Genomic DNA, 12,754 nt, shown 5'->3' on the forward strand with positions numbered 1-12,754 from the left:
AAGCCCGTCGATCATGAAATCCTTGAAGACTCTCTACAGAGAATCGAGATCAACATACCCGCGAGGGTAGATATGTTGTATCATATAAGATGCCCACGCCATATGATGGAGATCGTGGGGACACTGAAAGTCACATTATCGTGCCAGCCGTGCAAAGTTCGAAAGGCAGGCCACAAAACATATGGTGGAGGGAACACGGACATGGTGATGCTCGGGTAAAAATGAGTCCCTGCCGTATCCTATTTTTGACTCGAGGAGGCTCTGATCTGACGCAGAGATGATCTGATGGCTAATCTGTGTGATATCAGTTATGTTTGGAAGGATTTGTGACTGCGGATGGAGCGAAATATGGATGTCCTCAGTTTCAAGGTTGAAGTGGCTGACCAGCGGCGGTCGGGATTTTATTGTAATCACGACGCAGTCCTGGTCTGTGCAGATATCTAAGCCAGCGCGGCCCAGGATCTGTTCGGCTTTTGGGGTCTTTTTGTCAGGTACTGCGAAGGCGGTTTTCTGTGCAGAAGGTTAGTTAGTCGTTGTCCCATTGAAGCTGTGCGGGAACAGAGACCTACTGCATAAATGGCTGGGGGAAGGTACCATGTAGACAGTCAAAGGATACTAGTAAAGCCCCATAGCACGCTCGGTACGCCGCTTGCATCAAGGAGTCGAGACACTGAGGCAATCAAGGTTTCACCAAGAGGAAACAGAAAGATTCTGAGAAGCCATGCCATGCTAGTTTCAGTGTGCCATATCCAGAGGTACATAGAACACGAATGCATGTTGGGATTTTAAACGGTTGACCCGTGGCTGTGCTTATCCTCGTATAAAGGCTTCCTAATTGGTGCGCGTACACTTGACCGGGGTTCAAATTTCCGGCCGGAAAATGCTCTTGTTGATCGGGATCTTGTGGAACTATTATAGTCTGCCTACGTGCCTCCTGGACTGGTAACTATCAGCACTATTAATCCAGCGAATCTTCCATATGTATCCCTGGTTGGCCTGCGTCCCACATGTGACAAGAAGATTCAGGGTACCCTTGATGCTGTGGCTATAGTCGACATGCTTACGCAACTTGGACCGATCCCGCTCACGAATGAGCCAAAATAGGCAATCCGTGTTGGTATCGAGGATGTATCAACTTGGAGCAGGCGAGATGCGCGGATATTAGTTAAAATTGGTGTAACCACATTCTGGCGGGGTCCCGGTCTAATTAATTAGCAAATCGATCATAAATTATCCCTTGGAGATAGTTACGAGTAACTAGATCAAAGCTCCATTCATGGCCTTTTGTTTGAAGCAAAGCATACGACGAGACATCCACCACCTTTTCAACATTGAAACCATGAGACTGCTTAGAATAATATCCCCGCTGGTTGCTAAGCACTCGCTTTACTTTGCCGTTTCGCTTCCTCAACTACAAAATCAAAATTAAAATGGATATGCCCCAAGGCTCACAAACACAACACGTTCGGATTCTTCCAACACGCCTCCCCGCTCAAATCACTAGAGAACCCTAAGATAATTGTGCTCCTTACATGCACTGGGTCGACCGCCCGCGAATCATCGGTAATGGGGATATGCTGTGTGAACACCACAATCTTCCTATCAGATTCAGATGTCGAAAGGGCAGCAACTCGCTCATTCAGCCACACTAGCTCCACCGTATGCGAAGTGTTGTGGTCCGCCACTGTCCACCCATCAATGCAGTAGAAGTCGTTGAGCCCAAAACTGACATCTGTCTCCTGCTCGGATGTGATATAGGTGTAAAATGTGCATCCCAGCACGGTTATCTTATCACAGAGACCAAATCGTGCACGATCTAGGAATACAAACTCTCCTATCCTAGACTCGGACCCCGAACAACAACCTTTGCTTCACCAGTGCCGCAAACTCATCAGCCTTCTGCCGGACTTCCTTCCAGCTAGAATGATACGGCTCATGATTACCCAGGAGGAAGTAGACCGTCTTAAAGTTCTGAAGCTGGGTCTCAATGAAGACGAAGAAGCCTGAATCACAGGCGTTCCCCACGTCGCCTGGGAGTGCGAGGTGTGGCGCCCGCGCAGGAATGTCGAAGAAGGAGTATGCAGGGGGCTTTTCAAGGTGGAGATCTGAGAGGATTTGAAATGGATGTGCTGAGCATGGCGGTGATCTGGAAGGTACGGGGTTATAACGAGGTGTGGCTGTGTCTCTTATGATGATACCGTGAGTCAAACGGTTCATATGTTAAGTCCCAACAAAGAGCAGCTTTGAGAGGTTGCAGTCAAGAGTTGTTGAGATGGGAACAGCGGAAAAAGCATAAGTAGGACTTTGTCATCGAACTGGCCAACCTCAAAGAACCCGCCATAAACTCAAGCTGAGACGAATTTGTATCTCAGAACGCGGTACGTCTCCTGGGGTTGGTTTTATCTTGTACTAGTACTAGATATAAACCGCCCTCTTGTGATGAAGCGTTCTCAGGTTAGGGCATGGGATTATGTTGTTCCGCACCAACGCTCCGTGTTGTGAATAGGTTTCAGGAATTTTGGCCTCATTGATCGCAGCCAGCGAATCTGAACGCGAACGGGCCGATTCCCCTGCCTGAACTCTCCTCTCTCTATTAGACAGTAGGAGGCATCTTCAAGAGGGATCTCCAATAACACCACCGCTTCGCCTTGCTCAGGGACAAAAGGCAACGGCTAAGTCTATCAAAAGGGAACGGTGGCATGAACCCTGAGCACGATCCTAACAATGACCATTTTGCAGGCTGCACCTGCGAGGGTAGAGTAAAGCATTCAAAACAGGTTGTCAAGAACACCAGAGCAGAAAAGAAAATGCTACTATCTCGGCGCTCTCTCCCACAAGCATCCCCTAAACGAATTTAGTGTGCCCACAAAATGTAGCATATAGCATACTGCATAAATCGAAGAGTGGCAGCCCAAATGGTTCTTACTTCTATTGTTATATCATCGATATCTGCCTTTGGCTACCTATCAGGCCTGCAGAGCGAAGCGCAGAAGGGTTTCATAAGATGGCACATCGCGTGGGTGAGGCATACTCTACTTGATATTGCTGGGTTGTTTGCGAGGGGCGTTTGGCTCAAAGGGGCATTTGAGAGAAACTCTATCCCGTTTGATAGGGTTCTTCAATCCATGGAGAGACCGCATACAAGGGAGGGTAGCCCAGACCAGTCTGCTTGTCGAACTTCCTTCTCCCGAATTGAGGGGTGTATTAATTAATAGGATTAAATGGCTGTCCATGCCGCACTGTGCGTGCGTACGATGTACGGGATGTTGATACGTAGTGAGTTGTTAACAAGTATACTGAGTTTAATATGTAACTGGGAGACGAATACTAGGTTGTTGCTCCGGCAATAACTTGAGAACCTATACACACGACCCGACAGCCTAACGCCACCTGTTGGATAGAAGGTAACTGGTTATGTTATTTGAATGTATTCTGCACAAAATAATAAAAATACTAGTATTAACATTCAGGGAAGAGGTGATCGGGAAAGATATCAAACAACACACAGAAACAATAAATAATATTTAGTGGGCTTTGCCAGTTTTTCCCGCAGGGCGAAATCCATCTGAATAATAACATTGCTTGACTGGATGAGGCTTTCGCCTTTGTTGCCATCGCTTCTACCGCCCTCACTGGGTATATTTATATGACCAACTTGAGCATTGACGATCACGCAGGTGGAAGCCCCAGCGGTCACAACCAGACACACACAGAGAGACACACACAGAAAAATGTCCCCCGTATTCGCTGGAATCGACATAAACAGCCCAACCCTTGATTGGATCCACATGACCTGCTATACACCTGCTATCGTCACAGTAGAGATGGGCTGTATGTCCTGAACACCGCAGCTACTCCGATGTATCTGCAGTAGTCAGCGCTCGGACGGAACAACGTCTATCCTAACCTTAGGAGCCTCCACACTGCCTCACCCCCGAGCCCTTGCGACAAATTTCTTCCTCGCCTTCAGTCGGACTCGCTGCCATCCAGTGTGTCAGTCCGTGAGTGTCATTCCATCGCCGGCATCCTCATCTCTCAGACCCCTTGCACCAGTCTGCTCGTATTTGCTCTTCTCTGGCCCAGCCTGCTCTGTCTGGCTCGCCTCTGCTCCTCAGCTTCCCGGCTGGAGAAGCCAAATATAGAGGCCCCCCCCCCCCCGACCACTGCCACTACCACCCCCTTCTCCTCAACCTCACCTCAACCTCACCACCATTTCCCTGTCACGATACCCTCATTATTTCCCTATCCGCCAGCATCCGTCCATCTTATATCTGTCTTCCACCTACCTTTCGTTGCTGTTAATTCTGGATGATTCTCACGCCGATGTCCATGGCTCGCTCTTAGCCCTCACTCTTGGAGTGCCTCTCCTTTTTGCCCTTTGCTCGGTGGCCATCAAGAGTGATTTTCTCTATCTTTTTCCATTCGAATTTTTGCTCCCTTGGGCCCCTTCGAAAAGCCAATACAAAAGGAGGTTCTATTTCTCTTGGCCTTTTCTTCGCCCGCTGGTTATTCCAGCTGCCATTAGATATAACTATTTCTCATAACGGATGATGTCGACCCCTTCGACTGTCACCGCCACTCACCCATCGCGTCACACCCACTATGCGTACCCGCACCAGCCATATCACAACCCGGCCAATTCCTACGTTTATCCTACGAACACCACTGAAACCTCCTCCCAGCCTAATAGTGAAACTCTCCCTCTCCTTGCGCCGCCAAAACCCATCTCCACCTCCTCCATAAACCATTACCAGGCCAACATGGCGCCCCACCAGACGCTGCCGTCATCTTCTGCTATACTACCTACTGCCCAAAGCCGGAGGAGAAAACCAGACTGGGCCGAATTCTACAAGAATGGGGTGCCGAAAGAAATAATAGTCATCGACGACGATGACGACGATGTCCATCCAGACAACGTGAACAGTCAGGAAAACAATCCTACCTCCACACGCCAAAATTTTCCACTCTCACATACCGCTGCGCGGTCTGGCATCGCGTCCGGCATCAACGACATCAACGGCACCTCCCACGCCGCCCCTGCAACCAAACGAAGACGGACCGGCATGGAAACCGCAATTGATATGTCATACTATGACCGGCCCACGTTCTCCATTCACCCACAGCAATACGGCGAAGATTCGTCAGGCACCTCCGTCTCTACGGATCGAACGGCCTCGCTGCACACGACTGCCCCAACATCAATGGGCTCCCACGGTAGTGACCCGTCAACCAATATTTATTTAGAAGACACTGCTGCCATTGGCCAGAAGCGGAAGCGGGTGGTGACTCGTAAATCTGCTCGTGATGAACAGAAACGGAGGGAGTTGGAGGTTTCTGGAGATGCATTTATCAGTTATATACCCCCTCCAAAACCTCCCATAAAGGCTAAAGAGGTGCCTGTGCCAGTAATCCGAGATGTATACCATCCCCCCTCTCCGTTATAAATCAACTTCGCCAGCCATAGCTAACAGATCTGAACAGTACCATTCTAAAAACCAGAAGGTGGACGATGATGATGGACACTACATTGTCACCCCAAACACTGATTTGACAGAGAGATGTGAGTGCCTCTTCCCTTATCGACTTTGGTGAAATATTTTACTAAGTGGCATAAGATTCCATTATCAAACTACTCGGTCAAGGGACCTTCGGAAAGGTGGTGGAGGCATATGACAGACAAAAGAAGATACGCTGTGCCGTCAAGATTATCCGGGCAGTGCAGAAATATAGAGAGGCCTCTCGGATCGAACTGCGGGTGCTCTCCACGCTGGCCTGTAACGATAGAGCTAATCGCAACAAATGCATCCATCTCCGGGATTGCTTTGACTTTCGAAATCATATCTGCATCGTGACAGATCTCCTTGGTTCGAGTGTCTTCGATTTCCTCAAGGGTAACGGATTCGTGCCATTTCCAAGTAGTCATATTCAGAGCTTTGCTCGACAGCTCTTTACCAGCGTTGCCTTCCTCCACGATCTCAACCTGGTCCACACAGATCTAAAGCCCGAAAATATCCTCCTAGTCAGCAATGCCTACCAAACCTTCACATACAACAGACCTGTCCCATCAGCTTCTCATACCTCCTGTCGAAACGCCCGACAACGGCGTGTTCTCCTGGACAGCGAAATCCGGCTAATCGACTTCGGATCCGCAACTTTTAACGACGAGTACCACTCGTCCATCGTCTCGACGCGTCATTACCGGGCACCGGAAATCATCCTGAACCTAGGCTGGAGTTTTCCCTGTGATATCTGGAGCATCGGCTGTATCCTTGTGGAATTTTACACAGGTGACGCCCTCTTCCAAACTCATGATAACCTCGAACATCTGGCCATGATGGAGAGTGTCTGTGGGGGGAAGCTCGATGCGAAACTCGTCAAACAGGTTATGCAGGGTCGTGGTGGGAGTGTCAATGCAGCATCTAAGTATGTTTCCCTGTTCCCCTTCTCTCCTTCCTTTTCCCCCACTCCCCCTTTTCCTTTTCTTTTGTTTCTCCCTTGGTATGTAATTGCCTAACTGGAAAACCAGATACTTCAACCGGAACAGACTGGACTACCCCAATGTCGAAACGTCGAAAGCATCAAGGAAATACGTCCGTGCCATGAAACAGCTCCATGTACGCCATTACCCAACCCTTCACCAGTTCCTTTTTGATACCGATTGTTAATTTTAAACTCGATACTAACATCACCTCCCTCCCAGGAATTCATTCCAGCGACGACTCCTTTCAACAAACACTTCCTCGACCTCCTCCGCCGCATCTTCGTCTATGATCCCAAATCGCGCATCACGGCAAAACAAGCGCTCAAACACCCCTGGTTCAAGGAATCGATCATCGATGACGGTACCGAGGCGCTGAGGATCGGGCAGCAGATCCGTAAAGACCTTGCCGCAACAACAGTGTCGGCTTCGAAATAGACGATGTTGTCTACCTAATTGTCTTCCTCTCTCCCAACTCTTATTTCTCTTTTTTTACTCTTTTTTTATAGGGACCAGGGTATATTAGTGAATGATTTGGTATTTTTTATCTATGTGTGGATTTCACATAGTATTCCATATGAGTGTTCATGAAGTGATGAATGTTTTTCTTTGCCTGCTTATCCACCCGCCCGTCTTATGTTTTGTGCTCTGCCGTGCCTAATATGGGTGTTTTAAACCCACAACACACAACACACAACACACAACACTTCACGCCTCTGCCCAACATTATTAACATGTTGGAACATCAAATACAGCAAGGACATAGAACAGATGAGATGAGCAACAGAATGGCGGGCATTCTTGGAAGGGTATTAATTAGTTATTGCTCCTTTTCGACTTGGCTAGGTTGGTTTAGTATGAGGATTTATCCTATTTCTCTTTAAAGGGGCAACCGGCTGGTGGTTGGAGGGTGATGCGTAATGGAAGTCCGGAGGATGGACCGGATGTTTGTTTATTACTACGTGAAGTCCCTTTCATGGGGAATCAGCTATATATAACATATGTCGTTTCTTGTACCTAGACTTATGTTTTGTTTTTCCAATTTCTGCAACTGTTATATATATATATATATATATTCCCTTTTGTTGGGCATTGTCAGAACTCTCTTTTTGAGCCATGTAGATGTACGACAAGCTGAAGATATAGTTATGGTAATCGTCCATGCCATGCTTGAATGTTTAATTATGCTATTATTGTTGCTAGCCTCTGTGCACCTATTGATGACATGAGGAACCTGAATGGCTAGGACGAAAGAGAGACGGAAGGAGGGAAGGGGATGGATAGAGAGTGATTCCCATATCTTCACATCATATCCATCCGACTCCTTGTAGCATGCTTCTGCTATTTTATCACGCTGAGTGATTGGTTCTGGTTTTTCATCTTGTCTGTACAGTATATTTACCTACTTCATAGACGCGAGTATCACAAACAACAACTTCAAGAGTTGCGTAGACCAAAATTTCTAATAACTGCTTCATGAGTGATGGTTATGAGTGATGCCTGATTTACCACCCCTGGATAAATTCCAGTTCCCTTATAGAGCAAATGAAATAAAAAGTATAAGAATAAGAATGAGACGCAAGACTTGTTTTTGAGCTTTCTATCTATGGTAACCTACTTCGAACACAATGGGGAGAGGGCGAAAGAAAAGCACAAATCCATAAATTCCAGGGGAAAGCCAAATAAATAATCGACAATAATGACAAAACCAATAATACAACAGATGATTAAGGTAACATAGTGACAAGCAAATCCAAAATCTCAAATAAATAGCCCAGCAACCTCCCCTCATTCCTCTGCCACATTTCTTAAAGCGATGCCCACATTCGCACTTGGCCAATTCCAGGGAAGATGGGAACACGTCCCTTGCCTTTATTCGGCCGCTGGGTGGTATTCAGATTTGGATTCTGACTATCATTAAGTTGTCGCTGTGGCCCTGAGGGATGCGCCAGAATTATCCTGGGACGGGGCAAAGTAGTTTTTATATTGTTCGTTAGTTGATTGAATTGACACTCCGATATAAAATATCGCAGCACTCCAGGAGACGAAAAAGAGCAATTAAGAAACTAAATCACCTACCACTGAACAGAAACGCCTATCCTCTCTTGCACAACGCTCCACACAGACCCCAGTTTCAATCCCTCTGATTCCCCATTGCCCCTCCCCACTCCCCTCCGTCTCCCCCCAATGCCCCTGCTCCTGCTCCTGCTCCTGCTAAATCTTGCCATGCCGCCCTCGAAAGCTCAACATCATACATTGAGCAGTTCCCACAACTGCCTGCGACCGTAGCAGCTACCACCTTGGTCAAAAGGGGATTGATAACAATAATGGAAGTGCCGCAGAGATCCGTGCTGTTGGAGTGAGCGCTGCTGTTGCTGGTTCCTTGTCCCACCCTGAAGAGGGCTGGGTTGACGTATGCGAGAGGGGCGGAGAGCTCGGAGGCAGAGGAGTTATAATTATGTCTGAATGCACAGGCGGGGGAGGTAGTAGCTGTAGTTCCATTCAGACGATGCTGGGTGGGTAGATTGAGACGGGCGACGGCGTCTGTTATGAGTTCACCTGGTTGGACGGTCGGGGTGCGTTGCCTGCATTTGGGGTGTTATATGTTGTTGATGATCTCCTTCTCTATTTTCCTTATCCTCATTTCTGGCTTCCCCTCGTCTTTGCTCTGACAACCAGAATGAGATGGAAAAGGGTATTGGGTGGGAGTTACTCACAGAAAGATAGCTCCAGAAGTTGGAGCTGGAGTTGCTGATACAAGGCCTGGGACAATAGCCAGGGCCATCAGGTGAGGGTTGAATATCATTTTTGCTTCTTCTTTTTGTCATCTGCTCCTTGGGATTCTGAAAGAAATAGCTGTAGCTTTATATAGCTATAGCTTTAAAGATATATATCATCGATAGGTCCGCTTAAGATTTGCATGTGTGGAAATGAATCAAGCGTCCAAATGTCACCAAGAGACGCAAAGTGGTCTGATATTAATATATCAAACGCAATAATATGCATCATACAGGTGTCCCAAATTGGGTGGCATTGTCTCCATCTTTGTTGCCATTTTTTTTCCCCTTGAATTGACGGCAAATTTCAGAATATGCAGCATGTTGGTACATTGTAGGAAGCTCCACGAGCAACAGCACCAACGCCAACGGCGAACGATTTATCGTCTGGTGCCAGATAGTAGAGAAACATGGGCAAGGACGCCATGTTTTCATGCGGGATAACCTGTCTGTTAGTTAGCTACTGTCGAATCAATGGCTGGAAAGAGACAATCAAAGTTGGGTAAATTAATGAAATGTCAAAATGATTTAAAAAGAGAAATTAAACATTTTAAAAATAAAATTTGCAGTCCACAAAGAAATAAGACTGAATTAACAAATGTTATGTAAAAGACTGTCAAGCAAGCGTCTGGCTCTTCACTGAGCCTAAAATTCCGCCAGCAGGCGAAAAGAAACAAGGAGAGGAGGAGGTTGAGATTCCTCGCGAGGAATCATTACAGAAAAGACAGGCGAATAGAAAGGAGTCGCACAATGAAGCAAAAGTAAGACTGGTGCATCTCAAATTAGCAAATTGGACTTGATTGTTCGCGCAAAAGCGTTAAGTTGGTTAAACTCCTTGTGCAGACTATTACAGAGAACTACATACCACAACATTAATTTGAAAAATGATTTCCTGACAACGGCGTTGGGAAGAGGATAGAATGACAATAGAGCAGCTAGCGCCATTAACCCTCCGAAAGGCAACTAATAATAGCAGACAGAATTATTTCATTCGTATTTAGGTACTGTACATCAGCTATGCGTGCCGCGCAGATGAAAGCCGTCGAAGAAGTAAACGGAAGGATCAAATAATATCAAATGTTCTTGTTGATGTTTTGGGAATAATAAATTCAAAGACGTCAAGTGCAGAAACAAGTACTTATGCACCTATGCAGACGCAAATGATATAGATAGAATAGCTGATCAGTAGTAACTATAACCCATGCACAGAATGGAAAAAGAAAACAAAACAACCAGGATAATGAAGTTAGAATGGGAAAACCAAGACGCCGATCCCCCCTGGATCTCGTTGTTCTCCAAGTGGCTATCCTTAATATATACGGTGAAGGTTTAGAGATTTACTACCGCGAAGTCTTATCGACATCCTCCTTCGATTCCTTCGAATAAGCCTTCTGTAGATGCTTCGAGCCCTTGCCGTCGATCTCCAACACAAAAAGGATATCCCTAATCTGGATCCCGGCCCCGCGTTCCTTATCATCCTCTCGCCAGTCTCCCATCTTTTTACTCACTGGTTTACTAGTTCCTCCAACGCCACCAGCACTAGGCTTCGCAGCAGACGTGCCTGGAACGGTAGCAGCAGAACTTGACCTCGGCGGTGTGGAAAAACCACTCCGCGACGTTGTGGTAGATCCGGTGGTTAGCCAGCTGTAGGTTTTCTTTTTCCCGCCAAATCTGACGCCCGATGTCAGACTGTTCGTGGCCATCCGAGCCGTTTCAACGGACTGCTGATGTTGTACGGCTTCCGTGACTTTAGAGTCGACCTTTTTTAAGTCTTTTTTGGTGGTTTTGCGGTCATCTAGAGCACGCTCAGTGGCTGGAGTAGTCGGTGTGGCAGCGCCAGCAGTGGCGACTCCAACCGAACCCATCTTGCTGGAATCACCGTTTAGGGTCGTGTCGGCGTTCCTTCTGACTCGTTTACGAGCCCGTAGTTCTTCACTCGACATATCCTTCTCGATCAAACTGCGACTCCGTTTCGCTACGATATGGGCTGCTGTAATCTGTTTATTGCTTGATAGTTCGTCAGCCTGGGAGGTATCAGGTGGAGAACCTAGAAGACATGATGGTTAGCTCAAAAGTTATCAAACGTTCCCAAGGCGGCTCGATTTGCATACGTTCAGGATTTGATGACCTAGCAAGCACATCTCTATTCGGTGGGCCATCTGCCCTTTTACTTGGGGGAGTTAATGTGACTGCCACGTCGCTCCACTGTAATGGAACAGCACCATGAGAATTGGCACGTCGATTGCTTGCTATTGTGTAAGAATGATCGATTACCGAGCGAAGCCGCTCTTCGCATGCCAGTGAAATTAGAGACAATATATCGCCAAGTGGAGCGTTTTGGGTCAAAAGAGTTTTGCCGGTTCGTATCACGGAAGAGCCATCTGGACCTGTGACCTCGACAGGGCCAGCAGCACGCCCCGGGAAAGGACGATAGACGCCTTGCGCAGGCATTCGCACACCAAGGTCGTAGGCTCGCTTTTGTATTCGATCTTCCACCATTGCCGTGAACAGAAAAGATGACTGTAGAGGGTATTGCGTACGTCTGCTTGCTGCAGTATCTTGACGTAGCTTTTCGTCCTCAGCAGCGGCGGGTTCCGCAGGAGTCGGCCTACTAGTGGAAAACGTACCCTGCGTAGGCGTTGGCTTCTGCACCACTGAGCCTAGGAAACTAGTTCCTGCGGAGACTATACCGGCGGATGGTTGGGAGGGGGAGGAGTTGTTGAAGTTCGTTTGGATGCGCGGGGGTGGTTTTGGGGCAGGAGGAGCCTGCCCATAAGCATGGGTCAAATATTCCTCTTCTTCTCTCACATCGATGCCAGACGAAGCCAAAACATCTGTTAGCTCAGCTGTATCGGTGGCTTTCTCGACGGGTCTCGATGGAGGTCCCATAGTTCCTGAAGATGGAGGTGGAGGAGCGGATATCGCTGGAGGGGAGGTGCCGTTGGTGAGGTTGCCGTTGGCCGGACTTCCTGTCCGAGGTAGCTGTAACGTGCCAAAGCCTGGAGACGAGTAGGGAGAGTGAGTCTGGGGTAAAGGTGAGAGGCGTTGTCGTTTTGGGGGGGGGGCGACACTGCTGGCCGAAGAAGGGGCTCCTGGAGACGGGGACGGTGTGGAACCAGGCGGGGAGAAGGCCTGTGAAGCAAACTGTTGCTGAGACTGTGTTTGGGCCATGACGAATATGGAACGGCGAAAGATGCCGAGTGGGAGTTGGGTGGATGGTAATATGAGGAGCTATCAAGCTCGCGATTGAAGCATCAAATCGCTAGCGGAGGGTGGGAAGACGGAGAGCAATGCGCCCTGCCAAGAGACGTGGTAGAAACGCTATCATTTCAGAGTAGTTCTGCGAAAGGTTGAACACGAGTGAGCTGCGAAAATATCGCTATAGCCGGGTAGCCGCGACCAATATACATATATATATTTCTCCTGTCGTCGTCGTCGTCGTCCAGTTGGATGTTGCTCCAGATGTCGGATGTTTTGTGTCGCGGTTGTTTGCAACGAA

General features: G+C 47.9%; 4 protein-coding genes across 4 annotated transcripts; 1 reads left to right on the forward strand and 3 right to left on the reverse strand.

Annotated features, from left to right (window-relative positions):
• Positions 1-135: 135 nt before the first annotated feature.
• HCBG_01242 (serine/threonine phosphatase) lies at positions 136-2,217 on the reverse strand (the record flags this gene model as incomplete). Its single annotated transcript, XM_045428292.1, has 5 exons — positions 136-510; positions 692-923; positions 1,305-1,411; positions 1,533-1,739; positions 1,876-2,217. 5 exons carry the CDS (start codon positions 2,215-2,217, stop codon positions 136-138), a joined length of 1,263 nt encoding a protein of 420 aa, XP_045290078.1.
• Positions 2,218-4,550: 2,333 nt separating this feature from the next.
• HCBG_01243 (protein kinase) lies at positions 4,551-7,550 on the forward strand (the record flags this gene model as incomplete). The annotated part of the gene is made up of 5 exons (XM_045428293.1): positions 4,551-5,417; positions 5,482-5,560; positions 5,616-6,423; positions 6,527-6,614; positions 6,701-7,550. The coding sequence occupies 5 exons, from the start codon at positions 4,551-4,553 to the stop codon at positions 6,914-6,916; spliced, it is 2,058 nt and encodes a 685-aa protein (XP_045290079.1).
• Positions 7,551-8,612: 1,062 nt separating this feature from the next.
• Positions 8,613-9,284, reverse strand: HCBG_01244 (uncharacterized protein; the record flags this gene model as incomplete). Its single annotated transcript, XM_045428294.1, has 2 exons — positions 8,613-9,063; positions 9,196-9,284. 2 exons carry the CDS (start codon positions 9,282-9,284, stop codon positions 8,613-8,615), a joined length of 540 nt encoding a protein of 179 aa, XP_045290080.1.
• Positions 9,285-10,595: 1,311 nt separating this feature from the next.
• Positions 10,596-12,676, reverse strand: HCBG_01245 (uncharacterized protein; the record flags this gene model as incomplete). Its single annotated transcript, XM_045428295.1, has 2 exons — positions 10,596-11,302; positions 11,367-12,676. The coding sequence occupies 2 exons, from the start codon at positions 12,424-12,426 to the stop codon at positions 10,596-10,598; spliced, it is 1,767 nt and encodes a 588-aa protein (XP_045290081.1).
• Between the last annotated feature and the right edge of the window lie 78 nt (positions 12,677-12,754).

The sequence above is a fragment of the Histoplasma capsulatum genome (genome assembly GCF_000150115.1).
Source record: "Histoplasma capsulatum G186AR genomic scaffold supercont2.2, whole genome shotgun sequence".
Taxonomy (NCBI): Eukaryota; Fungi; Ascomycota; class Eurotiomycetes; order Onygenales; family Ajellomycetaceae; genus Histoplasma; species Histoplasma capsulatum.